Source organism: Parasteatoda tepidariorum, chromosome 4 (genome assembly GCF_043381705.1).
Source record: "Parasteatoda tepidariorum isolate YZ-2023 chromosome 4, CAS_Ptep_4.0, whole genome shotgun sequence".
In the NCBI taxonomy this organism is placed as follows: Eukaryota; Metazoa; Arthropoda; class Arachnida; order Araneae; family Theridiidae; genus Parasteatoda; species Parasteatoda tepidariorum.
In genome coordinates, this window is record NC_092207.1 from 48,384,231 (window position 1) to 48,408,016 (window position 23,786).

The window sequence follows — 23,786 nt, forward strand, 5'->3', positions numbered from 1 at the left end:
CGAGACTATGCTTTTGATCAAAATGTCATGATCTCTTTAGCTCAAATAAAAAATAAAAAAAAACAAATAAATATAGTAACGTAATGAATGTTTTTAAATTTTCAATTAGTATTTTTTAAAAAATATTAATAACAGTAAAATTGTTTTAAGTTTATCTTAAATTCCATTTTCCTCACTTTTTGCCCAACTCTCTCTTGGTATTTAAAAGTTTCTTTGTCCAGAATAAAATCCAGAAGTTTTATACAGATAATTGTTTTTATAAATATGTACAAACATAAACAAAAGATTGCTTTCTTTCCATTTGTATGAATTTCACACCTTTCAATGACAAAATGCAGATATACAGTTTTATACAGATAATTGCTTTTATGAATATGTACGAATTTCACACCTTTCAATGACAATATGCTGATATACAGTTTAATACAGATAATTGTTTTGCAAAATGCAGCTTTATACAGATAATTGTTTTTATGAATATGTACAAACATAAACAAAATATTGCTTTCTTTCCATTTGTATGAATTTCCCACCTTTCAATGACAAAATGCAGATTTTTTTCATTATTTGATAAGAACTAAGTGCTGAAAATTTTTGTGGAATAGTGCCAGTTGCTTTTGTGATAGTGCAGTTGTTATATTCTGATCAATTTATCATTTTGGGAAAACAAGTTGCTTGAAATTTTTTCTTGAGATGTGATGAATGATCTATTAAAGACTGTTTTGCACATTGATTAAACAGTTGAATATACGATGACCTACTTCACATCTGATTGTTTTTCAAATAAGAACCTGCTGCTTGTAACGGTAATGCTTTTTCTGAATATAATCAGCTCTTTAGTGGGAAAAAATGCAGTTTTGTTTTTAATTTATAAACAACTGTCAATCCACTTATTTATTTTTTTAAAAATCATGGCAGTGGATTCGGTTGTTTAATTCTTCAACTCCAGAATTTTCTGAGAGGTGACTGACTAGTGCACACTGAATCTGTCGGGGTCACAGAGTCCTCCAAGTTCCTGTAGCAAATTAATACCTCTAGGGGTACTGGATCGGAGATTGATTGTGCTCTGGTTCAGGTAAAAATTACGATCTGTGGATGGTCTGCAAATTTTTCCTCCATGTAAAATGGATTACGAGGTATGTGTGTCGCAGAAGTCGAATTCTTTGCCATAGATGGCGCCATATAAAAGCAATAAGCACGCCCCTCTGCCTTAAAATAGGCTTGTTAGTATTGACAAAAAGTGGCTTAAGACAACAACAAAGTAAATGAACAATATTTTAATTTTTAAATACTTTTATTGCTGAGTTTCACTTTTAATGTACACATCTAAATGAAATATACAAAACAATTTACAAAATCACTTTTGTACTTGTCAACAAATTCAAAGTTTCACTTATAAAATTTGTTCCTTTGATGAAAAAACGTAACATAGTAAGACTGAAATTCATAAATAATTAAAATAGTTGACAATTAACAATATATTTACACACATGAGTAATAAGCAAATATTTGACACCAGGAAAATTACTTAGATGTAAAGATATGTTTATAAAAAGAAAAAAATCATGAAAAGTTAGTAAATCAAGTATCTCAGCGAGATCTCCAACTCTGAGGCCAAAGTTTCATCACAAAACAACGTATAAAACGATATATTTTTCTAGGAAGTATACAAACCTGAAAGTCTGACATAAAACGACCCCAATGCCTTAAATAATCTGTAAACAAGTAGTTAAGGCATATTTAATTATGATCTGATTATGCATAGTAAAGCACTGTTTAAATGTTTCTCATCTAAAAGTTTATTGCACTTGTCATTTTAATATGGCTCTAATTCATTTTTAGTTATGTAGTTTAATGCAAAGTACATTCATTTACAAGAAATAAAATTTTGATAATGCATGATTCATTGTCTAGCAAGGCACTTTTTAATTATTTTTTATTTTATTGATACTTAATTTAAAAGAAAGAGGTCATACGAAATCAATATTTTACAAATTTTTTAATTGCTCTGGCGGTGTTAAAAAGTTAATGTCTTTTATTTTTAGTATCTTTTATGTGTGACACACAGATATTAAATTGTGCAGTATAGTAACCATTCCTTTTCTTACTCCCTGTCATTCAAAAATCTTCCCAATCAGTTTTAGAAATAATGAAAAAAAATAATTACTTGACTTCAACAGGTTTCATGTACCCCCTCAAAAAAAAGAAAAAGGTAAATTACTCTGAATAATTTTTGATTTAATAATGAACGGATCTTTGTGTAATAGGACTCAATCTTAATGGTTCGAGGGGATACCTTCAAATAAGCTAATTAATTGGTGTAGACAATATTTTAAGTTACAAAATTAGGCACAAAAACGTGAATTCTCTGAATAAACATACCTCTTTTTCAAACTGTAGGAAAGAATTTTGTCACGTAATCCGGTAACAACTGCACTAATGTTATCTTTCTTGTTGCACATGCCTACATTATGTTGAATTATTAAGATTCTCATGGAATGTAGCTAATAGAAATCACTGTAATCGAATAACAAGAAAAAAAAATTTCTTCAAAAGAAGATTTGTTCGGTAGAAAAAAGTCTTTACCAAAACAAAAAATTTCACGCCGAATTAACGATTTTATTGCATTTGGCGAGGTGGCGAACGCCTAGCACAGGTCTGGTTTTCAGACCTTCAAAATTTAGTAGCCACAATCTGGTAAATATGACTCTGGTAAATATGGTTAGGAGAGTGGTCTAAAAAATTGAACCCCTTAATGTTAATTTTTCTTTTTGCGTATTTTGCCATAAGTTAAATTTTTGCATAGAATGAATTTTAAAATTCATTTATTCATAGATAATTCCATTAAAAAAATACTTTTTCATAATTATTTACTTTAATAATAGTCGTAAAAATTTCAAACTGTAAGGTATACCAAATTTGAACGAAATCGATCGAATAGTACCTCAGAAAACGAATTATAGATATAAAACTGCATTAAAATTCTCGATTTCTCAAGAACTATTTGACCATTTCATTCAAACTTTCTATTTTGCTTTATAAAATTAAATTTTTTAAAATGACGAAAAATGTGTATACCTTACAATACAATTCAAAATTTTCATGACTATTATTAAATAAAATAATAAAAAAATTTTTTTTTTGCATGGAATTATCTGTAAGTAAATTTTAAAATTTTGGGCAAAAGTGTTTAGATTTACTTAAAAAAAATTTCCAAATATTGCGAACTATGCAAAAAGTAAAATTAATGTTAAGTGGTCGATGCTAACTTTGGACCAAACTATTGAAACCATATATTCCAAATTGAGTTTACCCCCTTTATTTTGAGGGTCAAAAATCCAAATCAGTAAAAAACAGATGTTTATTCTGAGAAAGAACGTTTTACTGTCTGAATTCGTAATTTAAAGTATTGTCCATACCAATAAATTATCATATTTAAGGTCACCCTCTCGAAACTTGAAAATTCAATTATTAGATCAAAAGTTATTCAAATTTATTATAATTTTTTTGCATGTACATGGCAATAAAACTTTTTAATAAAAAATAGGAAATATTAAATTTTGCAGAAGCAAAATTTCACTAGGCACTAGGCTTAATAAGTAGTTATTATAATACTCAAATATATCAATTACATATAAAAGCAATACTTAGTTCAAAAAACTTAAGAAACACAATGTAAAATTTTTTTAATAGAGTTATATAGCCAACACCATATATCTTTGAAGAAAAAAAAACTAACCCTGATTAAAAGCCAAAAAAAATAAAAATAATAAAAATAACTGATATCTTATATTAGGTTAACATGAAGTTCAATTTTTAAAAATTATCAGCTTATAGTATAATTCAATTCAGTAGTACTACTATTTTATAAACGTCATACTAGAGCTGCACAATGGGCTATTGGTAAAGAGCTGGGAAACATTTCTGAGCAGGATCTAAAGAAATGCTATTACAATTTTGATCCTCTGCAGAGGGAATGGTGTCTCCGCTTTGATAATCTTCTGCTTGCGAAGTTGTGCACTTTGATGAAAACCAATACTGTATACCCTCTGCCCCTTCGCTGGGTGATCAAAGTTGCACACTGACCCCTACCAGAGATGTGTGATTTCGGTATTCTACTGGAAACAGTGTCTTTACAATCAGTCGACTGTGGGACATTATTCAATTCAGTTTTGCGTATTAATACAATTGAATTACAAATTTGTTTATATTTAAGAAATTTTTTTAAATAAGCTATTGTTAAACAAAGAGTGTTTATACCAAATTAATATTTTAATAAATTGAACAATGTTGAAGCAGAAATTTAAGAAGAAATAATTAAAAAATTTATTGTCCAGATCTGTTGTAAGATTTTTCAGGTTTTGGCTAAAAATAGCATTATTTTTTGATGATACTTTGACCTTTTATCCCCCCCTAAACCGAAATTCCTGAATTCTAAATTTTCTAGACTCCCATGAAATCCTGTTTTAATGATAGTAGTAGTACTAAGAACAATTTGCAAATCTCAAAGTTTTTTAAATATATAAAATGTAAACAAATGACATTGATTTTAAAACCATCTCTATACTCTCAATAGGATCGTTAGTTATGACATTTCCACAATGATTTTTTTTGTTGGTTTCTTAAACACATAAACCATGCTTTACTGTAAATATATGTAAAGACTGGAGGGGAAAAAAACAGATCCCTAAAAAAAATTTTTAAGACCAGGCTTTAGGAACTAGCTAATTAATAGGCTAACTAATCAGTGGAAAATTTTTTGGTAATAAAATTAAACGCAAGTACATACCTTTTGGAAATAAATATAATTTTTTAAATAAAATATTTTGTATTGTTAATTTAATAAGGATAAAACAATTTAAACATAAAGGCTTACTAATGTTTTTATCATTTTAAAAGAGAAATGAAAATTTAAAAATTTGCCATTATTTTTGGTATTAAAAAGCTATTTGTTCAATTTTTAATACTGATTAAAAACTTGTACGTCTTATAATTCAAAATATTTTATAGCATAATGTTATCTTTGGATAAAGAGTTTTGTTTTCTAGTTCCAGCGATATGATAAAATAAGCAAACATAAGCATTAAGGGCAATCTTGTATAGCAACAGACATTTCCGTATAGATACTATTAACATTTTCTCATATTTTGTATAAATATAGACTATTGCTCAACACTATGAACTTTATATTAAACAAAGTATAGCTGTATTAGTCATGCCTACAGAAATTCTGGCGCCTGACACTAACGCTTGTTGGCACTTGTTTATCATATTTTTTTTTTAAAGTGGAAGCTTGTAGAATTTTTCACTAGCAATCATTTATTTTTTAAAAAAAACAACAACTACAGATTACTTTTTTCAAGTGATTTCAAACCAATCTGCATTGACTATGGTCTCAGGATATCTCAGTTTAAACTTAACATTCTTTTTTATTTATTTTTGCGTATACATCACTCATAATAGACTTTTAAACACTAATAAGCTACATAAGTAAATAAGTTACAGCAGCATATCTTATGGCAATTACTGAAGCACAGTTTTGATGGTAATAATAGTTTATTTACATCGTAATAGAACTGCACAACGTGTGACGATATGAAAAATATCCCTGAGGATTATCTGAAGACACGCCTGAATAAGGAATGGCTACCCTGCGACCTGTGCTAAAAGTCAAGCACTTTAGTTAGCACATTAGTAAAACAGTTTAATGAGGAGCTGTAAGTTTCTTCAAACATTTGTAGGCTGATAAAATTGGCCACCCGCCCGTTCACCAACATCAGCCAGTGATACTTGACTTCTGTGATCTACTGGAACTGTGTCTTATGGTCAGTCCACCGTGGGACATTTTTGGTTGTCAAATATAGTAACAAGTTTACTTAAATTTTGTAAATCTTCCAATTTATTATAAATTTTTTTTTTCTTTCAGTTTAAAGTTTTTTCAAATTGTTGAAACATTTTGATTAAAAAAGAGCAGTGCAACTAAATATAAAACCATAAATAATTTTTTAAAAATTATTATTTTTAAATTATTTTTTAGGAACATATTTTTAAGAGTTTTCTTTGTAGTAAACATTAATTAATTTTAGCACCAGCGTATATAAAGTGTTTCACATGCCATTACATTATATATAAAATACTTTTAAAAAAAATTCCTGCAATTTTCTATTTAAGTAAATAAATACTAAATAAAACTCAATGTTTGGAAGCCAAATTGTTTAAAATTTTTGTTCACGTTCTATTATTATTAATAAAGAAATTGCTTTACTTAGTTTCATTTGATTGTGATCTCAAAAGTCAACAATGATGTATAAATACATAATTTTTCATACTCTTTATTGGCATTATTTCTTTTGGCACATTGAAAAACTTACTACATTTTTTTTAATGTGATATTAAATTTTAAGGCAGAATCATACTAAAGTATTTTAACCATGCTCTAAAATATGAACTTATTTAAACCCAAAAATAATTATAAGTAAAAAACATACATGATGATACTATTAAAAATATTATTAACAAAGGATATAGAAAAGTCCAAGGTGGGTGTCCGCCATTAATGTAGAGAACATAAGAGTAGCCATCTTTAGAAACTCCATGTACAGAATAATACAAAGGCAAGTAGTTATGAAGAGTGAAGTTGCGTTTTTCATAAAACTGAATTGCAACTGTATTTGAAGTAAGGACATGTAAGTAGAGAGCTTTACAACTGTTGTTACCATCAGGATTTTTCGTAAGAAAGTCAACCAGACTATTTAATAGCAGGGTTGCTAAAAATAAGGATCATAGGTGTAAACAAGTTTTTTTTTAAAGAATCACAGTGAAAAATCTTTATAGCATAAATCATGAAATGTCAGGTTTTTAGTTAAATATAGAATTTATGTTATTTTTAGATCATTAAATTTACAGACTAAACATAGCAATGCATATCTGGAACAGATCAATATTAAAACTTATCTACAATATCTGATATCCGGGCATCCATTTACTGGAATCCTCAATTCTTAGGATCAATCACTCTCTTACTTTTCAAAAATAAATAAATTAATAATAATAATATTAATTTTTTCAATCCGTTCAACAATCATATGCATAATTTTTTTCCATCCACTTGTTGCTTTTAGGATAACTAAATCTTTAACTAGAAAAATAAACTTCAGTGAAAGGAATAAATTGTGAATATTAATAAAGTTTATATATTTTTAAAAACATCTACAAACAGGCTTTGTTTTGGTTTAAATTATAAACGTTTTCATTAAAAAAATATATATATTAAATTCTATTCCTTGTTTAATAACGTTTACTTTCTTCTTTTTATTAAATAGGATTGCATACCTGCCAACTCTTCCGGATTTTCCGGAAGATTTTATTTTCATATTTAAAGTGGTAGCAATACTCAGGTTATTCCAATTAACTTTTTGAATTATAATGATAATTACAAATGAGTTTGACCACCACTACATATAAATAATTACAATAAATATATCAAAGCATAATAATCTTTGCTCAAGCGAATTTCAACGGGATCAAAATATAAATATATTTTTGAGTCAGATTGTTTTTCGTTTATTGTTTTACAACCACTCTGAAAATCCATTCTCGGAAAGAGTGAAAGTTGGCAGGTATGGGATTGATTTTAAATTCCAATCAGAAGCTTGTTTTTTAATATTATTAGTATTTTCATTGCCAACTCTGCAAATAATAAAAATGTGCCTTTATGCATAAAAGACAAAGTTCAGCTTATCAGCTGCGTACTTTAAAAAAAAAAAAAACATTTTAAGGACATTAATTTTTTTCTACTAAATATTTTGTTATTTAAACAGAATTTGACTAATAGTAAGAATATAGACGTAATTATCATTTATTTATTGTTATTTTATGACATAATGGATGTTTTGATCTTTGTTTACCTTAAAGACTTATTATCCGGAAAAATCTATTTTCCTTAATTGTCAAAATCCCGACAGTTATGGAAGCGAGACTTTCCACTTTAAACATACAAAAAATATGCACTTAATTATTTACAGAAAAATAAATTAAATTATCACAAGCATTACAATTAAAAACCAATAATAATAACGAAGAATAATCAGTTAGAAAATGTAAGGAGATAAAAATGTACGGTTTAATATATACTGCTTAGAAAAATAGCGAATTAAAAAAAAAAAAAAATAGAGAGTTTCTCAACAAATGGTTGTTTTGCTCACTAATAAAAACTATACAATGTATTCAAAATTACAACCTTTAGCACCAACAAGTCTGAATGCAAAATCAACATGAGTCTCAGTAGGAATGGTTTGGTATACAGAAGAAAGCAAAAACATTATTTTATAGTTTACATTAGTCAAAACAAATTAACACTTTAGAATTTAGAAAATATAAGAAATATTTTTTTTTTAAAAAAAGAATGCAAAACCATACATCTATCTCCTTATCTTATTAGTTAATTAATTTTCATCAAGTCAGTTGTTTTGGGTCAGTTATTATTCTTTTTTGTGGACACTTACCAATGCCATTTCTTCTGAAACCTTGGACAACTCCTAACGTAAGAATATAAGCTACTTTAGTATTTTTGGCAAAATGTGAGGAGAGTAAACCCTGATCCTAGAAATATTTAAAAATATTTTTTAAAATCACCACATCAAAGTTATGGAGAATTAACATTAGACCAACTGTATACAGTCAAAATTATTAGAAAACAATAGAAAGTTATTTTTCAAAATATCAACAAAAAAAATTTTTTTTATCAAAGATTTACTACATTTTAAAACAATATTAACACATTTATGATTTTTATATATCTAAATGATTCTGTAAAAAAAAATTTTTAAAGATAAATTTAACTTTAAATGTCTGGCAGTTAAGCAGATGGGCAAATTTGGGAGAACATTTTTCTCCAAAGCATTGCTTTTCAATTTAATAATGCAGAGGAATCAGTGCTGTAATACTGAAAATGCAGCTTAAAATACAATCTAAGTGTGTTGCTGTCTAAGGATTAAAAAAAGATACAGATTAAGTACATATGTTTTATAAGGTCTTAAAATACAATAATAAAAAATATATATAATAGTTGTAGAAAAGTAAATGATAGATGAAAACTATCATCTAACTACCAGTCACTTTTCTACTGCTCTTATATTTTTGTATAAATATTACTTTAAATATTTTTTGCATATAAATAAAAAAATTTTACTGGGTCACATAAGGCACAAAATGAGTGCTATTTTAGTTAGGACAAATACAAATTATGGAGGATTGTAAATACATTATACATGAGCAAAGTAATTTTGAGTTGGATCAATCAGGAAAGAGATTTTTTAATAAACGAAGAGGATTTAAAGACATGAGATAGTGAGTAGAAAGCTAAACAATTGACAAAACCTTAAAAAAAAAGTTCTAACTTGCAGCAAACTGTTAAGTAGGCTTCTCATAGCAAGTGGTAAAAAGTTGAACTATCTCTTGGGTTGTTTTTTCATGAAAGGAAGAGAACCTTACATTAAGAAATTTCGCTTACAAGGTATTGTTTCCAATGTAGTTTTTTATGTTGAATCTAATAAGACTAATTTTCAAACAATGGGATTAAAAGTAATAAGGGTTTAATGCATAAAAAGAACACCTTTGTGCTTCTACTTATTTGTATTAACATTCATTATCTAACATTGCTATCCGTACAAATGAAGAATTATTTTCAGTGTATTTTTCACATGTTCAATCAAATGAGATTTAAACACCAGTCAATTAAAGTCATTCAGTAATTTAAAATATTTTTATGCAAAAAAGTACTATTTTCTGGTTGCACTTATTTCCAAATTTGATATTTCTTTTTGCTATCGCTTTCCTGTTTTACTTTTTTTTAAAACTTTGAATCAAATACGGCAGAACACTTGATAATAAGACTAACAGTGTAGAAGTCACTCAAGTTTTGTGTACAAAAATTACAACTTCTTTAATTTTTGTATCTGAAGTTACTATCCAGACAAGAAAAGTACTGTTTTAAATATGGTTTCTTATGTTTATCAAATGCTACCAAAAACGAATCTAAAACACTTAGTTCAGAAGTATCAAACATTTTGTTGCATAAAGGCTTCGAATCGTACCTTGTATGATAAAAAGTGTTTTGACTTATATACTATTTCTCCTATTCATTGAGATTTACTTCATTCAATTTATGATACTCAATGAAAAAAATATCTTACTTATCTTAATAAAAGTCAAATTTTAGACTCTTTACAGATAAAAATTCCTTTGTAACTTCTAATTAGTCTAAAAAACTCACGTTTTGTTACATTCAATTCAGCATAACAAAATATCCAGAAATCAATACTTCAAGCAAATCACTTATCTAAATAAAAATATAAGATGCCTACAAAGTATAAAACACAAGCAACTCAATTTCTTAGTAGCTGGATCATACTATAGGTTGAAAATGGCATCACTATATGCAGGAAGGGAGATATGGTACATTGGCTGACATTTGCTTGACTTAGGTGACAAAGTTTGTTTTCACAATTAACAAGTTAGCTTTTAATTTACTTTTTATATCTATTTAATAAACTTATTATTAATTTTATTACAGTCTCAAGATATGTAACTACATTAATTATCAAATGTGTTTATTAGCCTAATATTTTAAAAACTCAAATTTAAAAAAATGGCTGTTTAATAGAAAATAATAATGCAGTTAACTGAATTTAAAATGAAGCACTGATGGCAAGAAAAATGGTAATAGTACTACTGGGGTTAAGGGCTTATAAGTCAAGATAGGTAATTAATACAAATACTGCGACTATAGACAGTATTTTGTTATATTACAAATGTTTATAATGTATAAGGCATACAACTAAACAAATATTCGTTTAAATTAAATTGGGCAAAATAATAAAAATACTATTCAAATTTGTGATAATTTCTAATTGAATCAAAGTCAAGTAAATTAAAACTTAATACTGATATTGTAGAAACATTTACAAGAATGAAATAAGTCAAGAGCACATGTCAAAACTGGAAACACATGCGAGAACACTTGTGCTGCCAAAGTCATGCAAACTCAAATATATACGAAGCGAATACACATTATCTCCCTTCCCACATTGAGTGATGCCACTTTTGATTAATATTGTGATTCTGCCATATAGGAAATTAATCACTTGTCTCAAAACTTTACTTTTTTTAAAGACCCATATATTTTTTGAACTATTAGTCCTATCTACTTAAGTATAATTTCCTTGATTGAGTGTAAAAAACTACAAAGGATACAATATCTCATATGTTTAGATGACAGTACGCAACCCTCTCTCTCCCCCCCACCCACCAAAACACCTAACTGCAAATTCATGCAATTTTTTATAGAATCTTATAATGGACAACTTAATAGTCCAGTTTGATTTTTTTTTTGGATGTCCAGTTTGATTTTTATTTTTTTTTGGATGTCCAGTTTAATCCTTATTTTTTTATGGTGCGATCAAAACGCCTGCAAATGTTTATGTTCATGTTGGATACTCACTGTTTTCAACTGCGGGTGGCAATTGTTCTGTCGTTCAAAATATTTATGCTACTATTTATATAGCACCAGATGGCATTATTTAAAATATAGTTTTCAAGTAATGTAATCATCAGTTTGACAGCTTGCAATATAAAACACATAATGATATTAAAGTTATTGTTGTTTTGCTAAATATAAGTTGCCTGCATCTCAGTACTATTCAAATGAATGTGTGTTATCAATACAAGTGGAGTATGTATAGGGCAAAAATATTCATTTTTATATACATATTTTGTTTATGAATAGTCATTTGATAAGTTGTGTGAAAAAATGTTTTGAAATTGGAGCACTTTGAAATTAAAATATGTTCAAAAATTTTACAAAGTTACTGAATGATAAAACTTAAAAGTTTTAACAATGGCTAAGAGCATAAAAGAATCAGCTACTATTTTGAAAAAGGATAATTTTCTGAGGTGATAACGTATTTTTTAAAACGAGAATTAACAATTTACTATTAGGTAAAACAGAAGCTCAATATTATGTTGGTGGAATAAAATTTATCTATATTTCAGGTTTTCTTAAACTTGAAAATAACATCAATTATATATAACTTTTTTGTCAACTACAAAAACAAAGATTTTAATTCTGAGCTAACTAATATTGTGGCAATGACACATCTTGCAAAATAAATACATGAATCCTACCTCTTTATTGCATTTTGTTTGTGCCTTAATTTCAGCAACAACTAGACCAATTATTTGTACTCTGTATACAGCAGCTAAAGAATAAAACTTGGAGCTGGATGTTATGTCTTTATACCAACTGTCAGGATATCTAAAAACAATTTTCTTTTAGGTAATTACATTACATGACATAAGAAAATAAATTATTAAAAACACTGAGTTTTATAAACAATAAATAAATAAAAAAATCTTACCTTATTATTGTGGGTCGAATAAAAAAAACAGTTCTCAATACGCAAATCACACATACCTAATTAAGTATGCGAAATTTGTGAATTTTTTTTATAATTGACTCAATATCAGTTTCTTTATAAAACATAAATAATAAACGTATATTTATTGGGGTGAAACAAGTATTTACGTACCACCGCACAGTGGCATGAACTCAGCGCAGTTTATAAGTCATATGCATATGTGCGGTTGTCCAAATGTCACGTGTGACGAGCATTGACGTTACAAATGCAAATATCATACGCAGTTTCAGCTATCTTTGCAAACTGTGTTGAATATTTGAAGTGTCATTATTAAAACTTTTATAGTTTTGGATAATTAGTTATTGTTTCGATAAAACAATTAGTTTAGTTTAGATATCAATTTCAATTATCAATGCACAAAAAAGAAGGTAAGCATTAATAATATGGATTAGTACAGCCCGCGACAAAACTATAGCACACTTTGTATTTTTTTACAAAAATTACAAAATTGACCAATTTTGACGAAAATTAAAATTGACCAATTTTAAACCCAATATAGTGTACCTTGCAAAAAAACACCAGGCACACCCATCTCATTGATCAAGAAGCAGTAAATCTTTATTTACTTTACTTATTATATCTACTTATGCATAGTTACTTATTATTTAATAATAACGTATTTCAATATTAATATATTTTTCATAAAACTATTGTTACACAATGTACTATTACTTTAATAAATGTTTAAAATCATAAAATAAATGTACAAACACAGTATCTAATAGAGTTTTATTTTAATTAACAGAAAATTATTTTTGTGGGGGTCGATGGAGATTTCGAAAAATTATATAGGGGTCAGTGATCAAAAAAGTTTGGCGATCCCTAGTCTAAGCTAAGAACTCCTCCCGTCACATAGTCTGAGGCAGTCGTGCTATGAAAACAAGAATGGCCCATTTTAGGGAGGGTAGCTTCACTCAAGGACTATCACAATAGAAGAGATCCCCTTTCTCTCACCGACCCGACCCGAAACCACTCCAAAACAGTGACCCCGCACCCCTACTTGAAATAGTCATACCTCGTAACCATAGTCACTGCCACAGGTCCAGGCGAATGTCTGGGGGAGTTCTTATTTAAGACAAACTATATGTGTGGCATTAGAATGTAAAATTAATGAAAATGTAAAAAAACATTTTACCATCCTTTTGGTAAAAACCTTTGTCAATACTTAATAATACAAACTATTCTATTGACAAAAAACAAATCTGATACCAAAGAAGGTTTATGGTTAAAAACATGCAGAATTTCAACTGACTGTAAGGCATTATAAGTTAAAAACAAAAACCTTTCCCATCCCTCACATACACGGATAATAAATATTAAAAAAAAAAAATTTTATACTCACTCTATCGGAAACCATTCTGTGCAGAGTTTTTTTACTTCTGGCACATCTTCAGGGTTTAGAAATCTCAGCTGAACATTACTGTCATTACACAGGGGAACTTGTTTGCTCATTAGCTATCCCATCCTCGTCTACCAACAACTTTTAGCAGGGATATCTGTGATTAAAGAATTAAGCAAAATTACATATTTTATTAAAAGCAATATGAGGAAGGGAAAAATATGAAAAATAACAATTTATACATTTAGAACCAATGCATTATGGAAAAATGCTCTCCAGTTCATTGATTGCAGTACTGGTAGATCTTTTACCACCTCAAATTTGGTCTGGCTTTTCTTCGACTGCCTGTTGGTCTGATCTTGAATATGTTTTTAGTGATGCAACATATAGACCTTTTTCAGCTGTTTTAGTATTCTTGGTAATTAATTGCACACAATCATAAAATAATTGTCTGAGCAAAACTATATTTGTGATATGACCAGTGACTTTATCTGATGATGAACAAAATTTCCAGCAATAATAAACATTTGAAAAGAAGAGAAGAAAAATATCAAACAAAAATAGCTTTGTATAACTGTACATGAAATAGCCTTGTTATTTTTGTTTGAATATATGGTTGTTGTTGTTGTTAATTTACGTCGCACTAGAGCTGCACAATGGGCTATTGGCGACGGTCTGGGAAACATCCCGGAGGATGATCCGAAGACATGCCATCACAATTTTGATCCTCTGCGGAGGGGATGGCACCCCCACTTCGGTAGCCCGACGACCTGCGCGCGAAGTCGAGCACTTTACGGTAGCACAGTTTAACGAGGACCAATACCGCACACCCTCGGTCCCTACGCAGACTGATCCAAGTGGTCACCCACCTGCACACTGACCGTAGCCAGTGATGCTTGGCTTCGGTGATCTGCTGGGAACCGTGTCTTAACGATCAGTCCACTGCGGGACTTGAATATATGGAGATAAGTTAATTGCTTTTACACCATATGTTATTTGTTACTATATATCAAAAGCACACATTAAAAATAAGTTGAGAACATAATATTCAAAACTAATAATTTTTTTTAAAATGTTAGTTTACGCACAGACATATACGAGAAATTAAAAAAATTTGGCGATTACTTTGGTGCAGGTACCAATATTGAAATCTTTCATTAACGAAAGGAAAAAAATAAATAAATATTAATTAACCAACCTTCAAATCTAATCTAAAATTTTGAACAATACATAATTAGGTTCTTATCAGTTTGCTAAAAGCATAAGAAATTATTAATATAATACCAGTAATACCTATTACTACACCATCACAGCAAGATATACGTATCTCTGACAGAATAATCACCAAGTCTTGGCAACTTCCGGCGAAACTTTGGCAAATGTTTTTGCGCAACCATATATGGATAGGCTCCCATAACTATTTTGTATCAATGAACAAAATCATTAGAATTTAAATACATTTTAGGCAGATTCTTCTTCTTTTCATCTAAGAAAGCTGGTATCTCCTTTATTGTAATTTCTTGATGCTGACTATCCACAGAATTTTATTCTCACTTTTTAAAAATTATAAAATATATTGCACTTCTTTAAATATTTTCTAAAAATAGAGACAATTAAAATTGTAAAAAGCCAAGATCCCTAGAAGGGCTATGTTAAAGTGTGTCTAAGCTTCGACAATTGAAATTCATACAGACTAAATCTCTCCCTCAATGGTCCTGGACACATGAGTTAGAAATGTAAATAAGGTAGACTGTTTCTTTAAAAAGAAAAATACATTAGAAGTTATCTGTTATTTATACGTACTGAGTGTCAATTCCAATGAACAATATTAAAAAATAAAAAAAATTTAATCGAAGAATTTAAAAAAAAAAAAATCCCAGCTTTACCATACATATTTATTAAATGAATACTAAATAGATAAGGGATTAAATGCTTTATACATAGACAAGAGTTTGATATTTTTAGTAATCAATATAAAACATTTATTTCTTTTTAATGCAATTTATTAAATGAAAGTTAATTTGTGATCCTCCCTTTTGTAATATGAGATAATATATTCAACTTTATTACAAAGACGATAAAATAATGCTGTTAGATAAATTAATAATGATTTTAAAAATGCAACGTCTTATGTAAGATCATTTCATTAATAATATAATTAAAATAATTCCGTTTTAGAATGCTTCACTTACCCCTTTCGCTGATTTTCTAGCAGACATGTAAACAACTGTAACTTTCATCCTGTTGATGCCATTTTCATTATAAAGTTAAAAGAAAAATCAATAAATTTCAATCATAATTTAAGAGATATAACTCATAAAATAATAATATTTAATTTCTGAAAAATATTCTTCCTCAATAGATTCTTACCAATGCTTTTCCAATTTCTTTAGATTTCGAGAAAAACGGAAAAACTCTCCCAGTTTTCGACTCTGTTCAATCAGTTATTTTCCTCATTTTTTTTTATGTTCTTTGAACAAAGACTTAGGTAAAACATTTACGAACCAATACGTTTTCAGTGTTTTCGATCGTTGAGATAGCTTTGAGTTTAAACATATTTATTCATTAAAATACTTAGCGTAGCAGAAATTGTAAGGAAAGTTTTATTTTGATTCTTTGCCCCGGAAATAAATTATTTTGAGAAATGAAGCATGTAATTTTACTAACTGTTAAACAGTTTATCAAATAAGGAATTATTTTACTGGAAATTTATAGCGATGAAATAAGTTGCTTTTTATGAAATCTTACGTAATAGTTTGTTTTCTTTTTTTTTTACACGTGCTTGACCTTAAGTTTTCTCTAAGCTGTGTTGATATAAATTCCATGTAGAAAAATAATGAAAGAGAATGCCGTCCATCGAAGAAAAAGCGATATCCAAGCAAGTGAATTACATTAAAAATAAGCTTAAAGGGGTCCGGGAAGCAACTGAAAGTGTTGTGTCATTATTACACAATCGTTTAAATGTAGTAAGTAATTCGACGTTAAAATTTTTTATTTCCTAATCAATGATAATGTGATGCAAAAATGTATACTTAGACTAAAATTTATTTATTGTTCAAGTAAATTTAGGGGGGGGGATCTGTCGAGTCGCCAAGGTGGCCAATAGATTTAAACTTACTAATTTAAGAAGAAATAAACGTGTAGATGGTGGCTACGAGTTATACCTTTCGATTTGGTTCCTTTTTTTATTAGTTTTTCGCCGGTCGCTGCCCGGAAATTGCCAAGACTTGTCGATTATTCCACCACAGAAAATCTCTAAATTGGTACGAAAATATTCAAAGTCTAAGTTTCATGGTGATCAAAATATCGAAGTGATATTCATCTTCGGTATCTGCACCTAAAAAATGGCCAAGTTTCAGCAATTTTCAGGCAATAGCTCACAAGAAGTTTAAAAAAAAATCACAGAAAAAGATCAACTCAAAGGGTCATTAATTACTAGCAAGCTTCAAATAATAAATAAATGAAATAAGAAAAATGTTGGGATTTACATTTTCTATCCACCTTTATTTTAAGCAATCTAGCCTTCAAGATTTACCTTTCTTATTTTAAGGAAACTTTTAAGAGTATGCTACCTATACTATATAGGAGAAACTTTTCATGGAACCTTTTTATAGGAGAAACAAATCACAAACCAATAAGTTTAAATGCTAAAAAATATTTACGAAACGCAAAAAAATTATTGTAGGATTATTTCCTCACTGCATAATCTTGCTTAATTTGTTTGTATTTTGATTTTGAGTAATTTTTCTTTTTTGACATTTGAATTTTTATGGTTTATTTTTCTTGAACTTGAACTCTTTTTTCCTGTGCTTTAACTCTCAAATCGTTTGTCCCAGCTTTTTCCAAACTTTTACACGAAAGCTTTCCTGTGAATAGTGCATATCAGGGAAATTTTAATGCAAATTTACCCATGGGCTCAAAGTTTGGGTGGTTAAATTACTCATATGTATCAAGGAGAATTTTCTATGAAGGATTTCTCCTTTGGTTCAAGATGGTCTAGGTTGGATACGTGATTTTTTATAATTAACTCTACATTTGGTTTCCTACATGTCTTAGCTTAAATGTATGAGACTAAATATTGTTAATAAATTGTCTGGTGATCTGTTAAAAAATCACAATATTATTTTCAGTTACATGAACTAATAAAATATATTAAAATATAAAAATAATAATAGTTATAATAGCACTGCTATTAAATAGACTTTTTTACATTTTGTAAACAGAAAAGACTAAAGGCTCTTGTTGCTTGCATAAAAAAATTAATACTCCTGTCCCATCTTGATTTATAGCGACAACTTTTTTTTATAGATGCATTGATTACTGATGGGATGATCCAAAATGCAAATTTACTGTCATCTCAATTTTGATTAAAATTTTTTTTAAAAACTAGCAAAATTCCTAACAAAAGCATATTTTGATGAGTTTTAAAAAACATATAGAAGATATTCCTAGAACTTTTTCTTTCAACCATTTACTTTGATTTATTCATTTAAAATCCTTTAAAAAAACTTGAAAGAAAGTTTTAAAAAATAAGTGTTTGGTCTAGTAAAAATTAATCACAATTCTCTTACGACATTCCTCGACACCAACTTAAAGTCTACCTAGCTTCAGATCCATAGTTAATAGCCTGTTTTTGAAGTAAATATGCGAATTGTTAACTTACCACATTGCCACCATCATGCCGTTGATCATGAAATTTTGGACTAGACTCCTTGGCCTCCATGACCCTTTTGGCTTAAAATGAATGCTTTACTTTTTAATGTTGTTGGATGTAATGTTTTTTTTTTTTTTGAAACAGTATCAGAAAAAATATTGCAAAAGTCAACTATAAACCAGTTAAGTTTTACTTGCCAAGGAGTTTGACAGGTTAATCCTTTACATCATTGTGGTAATATCTTATTACAGTCTATGTATGAAAGCAAATTAAATCCTCAGTTTTACTATATTTCGTGGCTCTTGCTAGAAATTTTTTTTAGTAAGAATTGTAAAATAAAAATGATGTTACATGTGCAGTGCGCAAAAGAAATAATAATGAAAGAACCACCCGGAATGACTTTTGATCTAATGATCCGATCTTAATGTTTTAGGATTCAATCTTAAAGCTTTGTGAGGAAGTTGACCTAAAACATGCTAATTAATTAGTGCAGACGACATTCTAAGTTACAAAATCGGACACAAAAATGTACTTTCTCTGAATGAACACATTATTTTTACGATGGATTTGGATTTTTGACCACAATCTGGGAGATATGGTCTCAATAATTTGGTCAGGAAAGTGGTCTAAAGTTTGAGCCCCCTAATGGTAATTTTACTTTTTGCGTATTTCACCATAGCTTGAAAAAAATTTTATATTTTTTAGCCAGAGATAATTTCATGAAAAAATAACTTTTAGTGAGCATTTACTATTTTTTATAAGTATATTTCATTACAGTCGAAAAAAGTTTGAATTGTAAGGCATGCAATTTTTTACATAATTTTAAAGTATGTATTTTTACGTGACAAAATACAAAATTTGAGCAAAATCGAGTGTATAGTTCCTGAGAAATTAAATTTTAAAAGTATGAATTTTTCAAAATATGATTTCTCAGAAACTATTCGACCGATTTTGCTTTCGACCAACTTAATAATTGTAAACCTTTTCAACTATTATGAAACAAAAACAAAAAATATTTGCTAAAAGTTATATTTTGTAAGGAAATATCTCTGGTTTTCACAAATTTTATAATTGTGTGCAAAAATGCTTAAATTTACTTAGAAAGTTTTTGAGATTTGTCAAATTACGCAAAAAAATTTAACATTAAGGAGTTCCAACTTTGGGCCGTTTTCCTCACCGAACTATTGGGACCATTTTTCCCAGATGGGGACTAACCCCCTATATTTTGGTGATCAGAGGTTCAAGTCTGTCGAATAAAAAGTATGTTTATTCAGAGGAAGTACATTTTAGTGTCAGATTTTATAACTTAAAATATCCTCTGAACTTAATAAATGAACATATTTGAGGTCACCCCTTTGAACCATTAAAATTGAATCCTAGAGCGAGAAGATCCTAATGTCCTTTTTTTATTTTGCACACTGTACAATATAATGCTTATATATTTCTAGCTATTTTAAATTATTGACAGATTTAATATTGAGTTATCTAACTTTCTTTTGACAGTTTGATGATCGAATTGAAGAGTTGGTTGGATGTGAAGTGGAACATTTTACTACATTGTATCGTAGGTTAAATAATGATTTTGAAAACTTTCAAGAAAGGTTGATTTATATAGAAACTTATATTGAATCATCTCCAGATTGCCAAATTATTTCTAAAAAGGTATGTCAATTGTTCTGATTTTTATTTTTTAGCATTTATATGTTTTATTCATAATTTTTTTAATTTTATTTTGCTGCTCTTATTCACATTTTATTAATTTTATTCTCAATACTCCAGTCAAAAGATGTTTGGGAGGTATTTTTCCCAGAAGACTTTTTTTGTAAATTAGATGCAAAATGATGCATTTTGATATCTTATGAAACTCTATTGGGCCTGTAAGAAAGTAAGTAAAAAACCACGTGGCAGAATCGCAGCGATACGGCGTCATTGTCGCAGAACATTACTGAGTTCTTGCAGAAAAATTTTTCTTTCGAAAAGTAAAAAACTTTATTTTTCTCTTCTGCAGAATCTTATACATAATATTTGAATCATGTATTTAAATAATAACTTTTTGACGCTCTCAATTTACACGAATAGTAACGTAAATGGATGTAATGTTTTGATTGTATTTTCGGCAGTTATTGATATTGATTTTCGAGTGAATTTTAAATATCCCGATATATTTCAAGCAACTTGGAAAATTCGAATCATGCATTTGAGTATTTACATTTTAAGGCAATAATTCTATTGAATTTTTGGCAGTTATTGCTGTTGATTTCTCCATAATTTTTAAATCCGATATTTTTTATACGTTATTATTTATTACAACAACCTAATCTCGAAACGAAACATGCATTTTAGGAGTCCGATTCGCGAGATTTTGTCATCTATCTATTTTTTTTCTTCCAGCAATTACTACCTACGGATTTCATTATATATATATATAATTTAGCATAATGTTGAATTCGCTTATTATAAGTAATTCCCTATCCATATTTTCTTTATTTATTATTTTAATATTATAAATGATTGAATAATAAATTAATTATTGATTAGCATAATTTAAAAATAGGAATTTTATTTAAATGTTAACAATCATTTTTTGAAATGATTGATTTCATCTCTTTCCTTATCTTTTTGTATTAAAAACAAAATGATCTTTTAATTGTCTATCATGAATTTTTCTATCAAAATTGATAATTAAATATCAGATCTAATTTACTTGAAATGCCTTTTTCATTGTCATTTAAAAATAATACTACTTTAAATGTAACATATATGTCAATAAACTTTAAATTAAGTTCTCATTTTATAGTTAAACATAAGCTTTCTTTGTGTGAAGTTTTTTCTCTTCAGTTTCAAACATTTAATATCAAGAAAGTAAAGAGTATTATTGTAGAAGGTAACCTCAAAAGTTTTTATCATTGATACACATTTTCACATGATTGCATAACAATGATTTGGCATTCAGGCTTTCTTCTGTGGTCATTTCTTAACTTGCAACAGAGTGTAGTGATAAAATTAGCTGTGAGGCATGCTATTTCTGTATCATATGAATGAGCAGTGGCCTATCTTAATTTTTATTTTATCAAGAGTATAATAAAAATCCTTTTTCTTCTTCTAAATGTACAAAACAACCATTTTTCTTTTAATGAATATAAAGAGCCTTTGTAGTCTTCTTATGAGTTCCTTACTTGCAGCTGTATCAGCTGTATTGTTATTGCTTTAGCTTCCTTGTATGACCATATTATTTAATTTTGATGTTCAGGGTAGAGTCAATAAATTCCAGAAATGATTGCTTATATTCACGTAGGTGTTTGCAGGAGATAAAATATTTTTTTTGGAGGTTGGTAGCACTAATAATAAAAGCATGCAACCATCTAGAATTCATTCATTTCTGCCTCTCATCTTCCACTGCAGATGAAAATGTTCAGTGTGTTTGAAAAATCGTGTGTGTAGACGGACGAATAACCGTTGATGCTATTGTCTCTGAACATGGAATTTTACATGGGAGTGTTCACAACATTCATGACGATTTGAACATTCATTTTATTGTGTTTGTTTGCACATTGTTCCGTTTACACGATAACACTCCACCACATCTTTCTCTGATAGTGAACAAGTTAGATTATGCCAGATAGATAGACACTGTTAAACCAGTCTAGAACAATTTCCTCATTCTCCCGACCGACAACCAGCCGATTTTTATCTGTTCCCATGTTTGAAAATTCAGATGAGGTGATTGAAAATGCGACAGAGCAAGTGGGGGGTGGGGAGAATCACTAAAAAAATGAATTCCAGGAGCGTTTTGATACGAACTCTGGAAGAAGTTCTCTTTTGATACCAACTTCTGGATGTATATGAACTCGGGAAGAAGTGTATAGTGTGCAGGCGAAAAGTACTTTGAAATTCGATTAAGTAAAATTTTTTGTTCTATTTTTTAATAATTTGTAATTGACCTATTCCAGGAACTTTTTAACCCTTCCTTGTATATAATCAATATTTCAACATGTGATTATCATTTTTATTATTGAATAGAAACTTAATATTTACTAGATATTAAATTTGCCCTAACATTTCTTTTATTGGTGTCATTTATTTTTATAGCCCTCCTTTGATGGTGAAAATCCACTTCAATATAGGCAAGAAACTAAGTCATCATCTTGTCATAGTAACTTAAAACCAGCAGATTTACAAATATCAACATCGTCATCTTGTTCTTCACATGTTTTGCAACCTGAAAATGAAACCATTATTAGTTTTGGTAATATTACTGAGCCCATATCACCTTCAAGATTAATTTCACACCATTCTATTAATAACTTAGGAGAAGCTGCAGCTAACGTTTTGCCTACAACTTTCTATAAAATTGATGAAACTGAATCTATAGAAAATACCACACCCCATGTTTTGCAGACATCTTCTGCATTTTCAAATGAGAATTTTTCAGCTTCCCTTCAAAATAATGTAAATACTTATGGAAATTCATCCAAATCAACTTCATATGCTTCTATCAATGACATTGAGGGTTCGGGAGTGAATTTGACATCTGTATCTATTAAAGCTAATATAACTGACCTTCCTGAAAGCACTGCATCAGAAAGAACTGAGGATGCATTTCAGTTGGAACAGCTCTCAAGTCACATAGCTTCAGTTGAGTCACTTTCAGGGACATCTTGCCACCGCTCATTGTCTTCAAATTTGAGTGATTATCAATCTGCTTGTAGCGGACAGGACAGTGCAATAAATAGTCATCTAAACACTTCTTCTATCCAAAATGAATCTAAAATCAGTGATAGTCAAACATTTTCAAAAAAGAGGATAATAAGCTCTATCCAAGTTGAATGCCCAATGACTATAACAGCAGCAACAATTTCTCATATTGAGAATCCTGGGAACTTTTGGATGCAGTTGTATAATTGTGAGAGTTCCAGACTCTGTTTTCCAAAGTGAGTTTCCTATTTTGTTGAATTTCAAAATATTATTATTTTTTGCTTTTATAAAATTGGTTGATTGGTAGAACTATTTTTATTTTGAGAACTTATAATGAAGACTTTTTTTTCTTTTTGTCCTTGTAAATATATAGGAAAGCTAATTAAAAAACTATTTTAAATAATTTAACTGCTATTGAATGCGTTATATATTTTCGTTTTTATTTAACTAAAATAAATTATGTATGAATTTTTTTTTTTTTGTTTCCCCATATTTTTTCTACTCTAATGTACTTGAAGACAATATCTTTCTTCCATGAATGTTAATGTCACACATTGAAAAAATTTTAACTGTTTTTATTTAAAATTTTTAAAAATAAATTGTAAAAATATTGAGAAATTTA

At 28.6% G+C, this 23,786-nt stretch overlaps 2 protein-coding genes across 3 annotated transcripts in view; one reads left to right on the forward strand and one right to left on the reverse strand.

Moving 5' to 3' along the window:
• Positions 1–1,275: 1,275 nt before the first annotated feature.
• Positions 1,276–16,122, reverse strand: LOC107441773 (N-alpha-acetyltransferase 60). Of its 2 annotated transcripts, none has more exons than XM_071179749.1 (6): positions 16,008–16,122; positions 13,819–13,972; positions 12,184–12,313; positions 8,505–8,601; positions 6,526–6,767; positions 1,276–1,716 (listed from the first exon to the last, which is right to left on the reverse strand). In XM_071179749.1, exons 2-6 carry the CDS (start codon positions 13,926–13,928, stop codon positions 1,591–1,593), a joined length of 705 nt encoding a protein of 234 aa, XP_071035850.1. In that variant the 5' UTR covers positions 13,929–13,972; positions 16,008–16,122; the 3' UTR covers positions 1,276–1,590. The 2 variants fall into 2 exon arrangements, with proteins under 2 accessions (XP_071035850.1, XP_071035851.1); XM_071179750.1 differs by having other exon boundaries at positions 15,109–16,016.
• Positions 16,123–16,385: 263 nt separating this feature from the next.
• Positions 16,386–23,786, forward strand: part of LOC107441774 (tudor domain-containing protein 15) — a 38,713-nt gene continuing 31,312 nt past the window's right edge. Inside the window, exons 1-3 of the mRNA XM_016055146.3 lie at positions 16,386–16,781; positions 19,973–20,131; positions 22,559–23,400. Of these exons, the coding sequence (XP_015910632.2) occupies positions 16,662–16,781; positions 19,973–20,131; positions 22,559–23,400 (1,121 nt within the window). The 5' untranslated portion in view covers positions 16,386–16,661. The remainder of the gene's footprint in view (positions 16,782–19,972; positions 20,132–22,558; positions 23,401–23,786) is intronic.

What these genes read in the sequence shown, in the direction of transcription:
- LOC107441773 (XM_071179749.1), bottom strand. Translation starts at nt 13,928, where the DNA reads ATGAGCAAACAAGTTCCCCTGTGTAATGACAGTAATGTTCAGCTGAGA. An exon ending in TTTCAGAAGAAATGGCATTG is followed by an intron (nt 6,768 to 8,504) that starts GTAAGTGTCCAC and finishes CCTTATTTTTAG; the next exon opens with CAACCCTGCTATTAAATAGT. An exon ending in ACCCACCTTGGACTTTTCTA is followed by an intron (nt 1,717 to 6,525) that starts TATCCTTTGTTA and finishes TACTTGTTTACA; the next exon opens with GATTATTTAAGGCATTGGGG.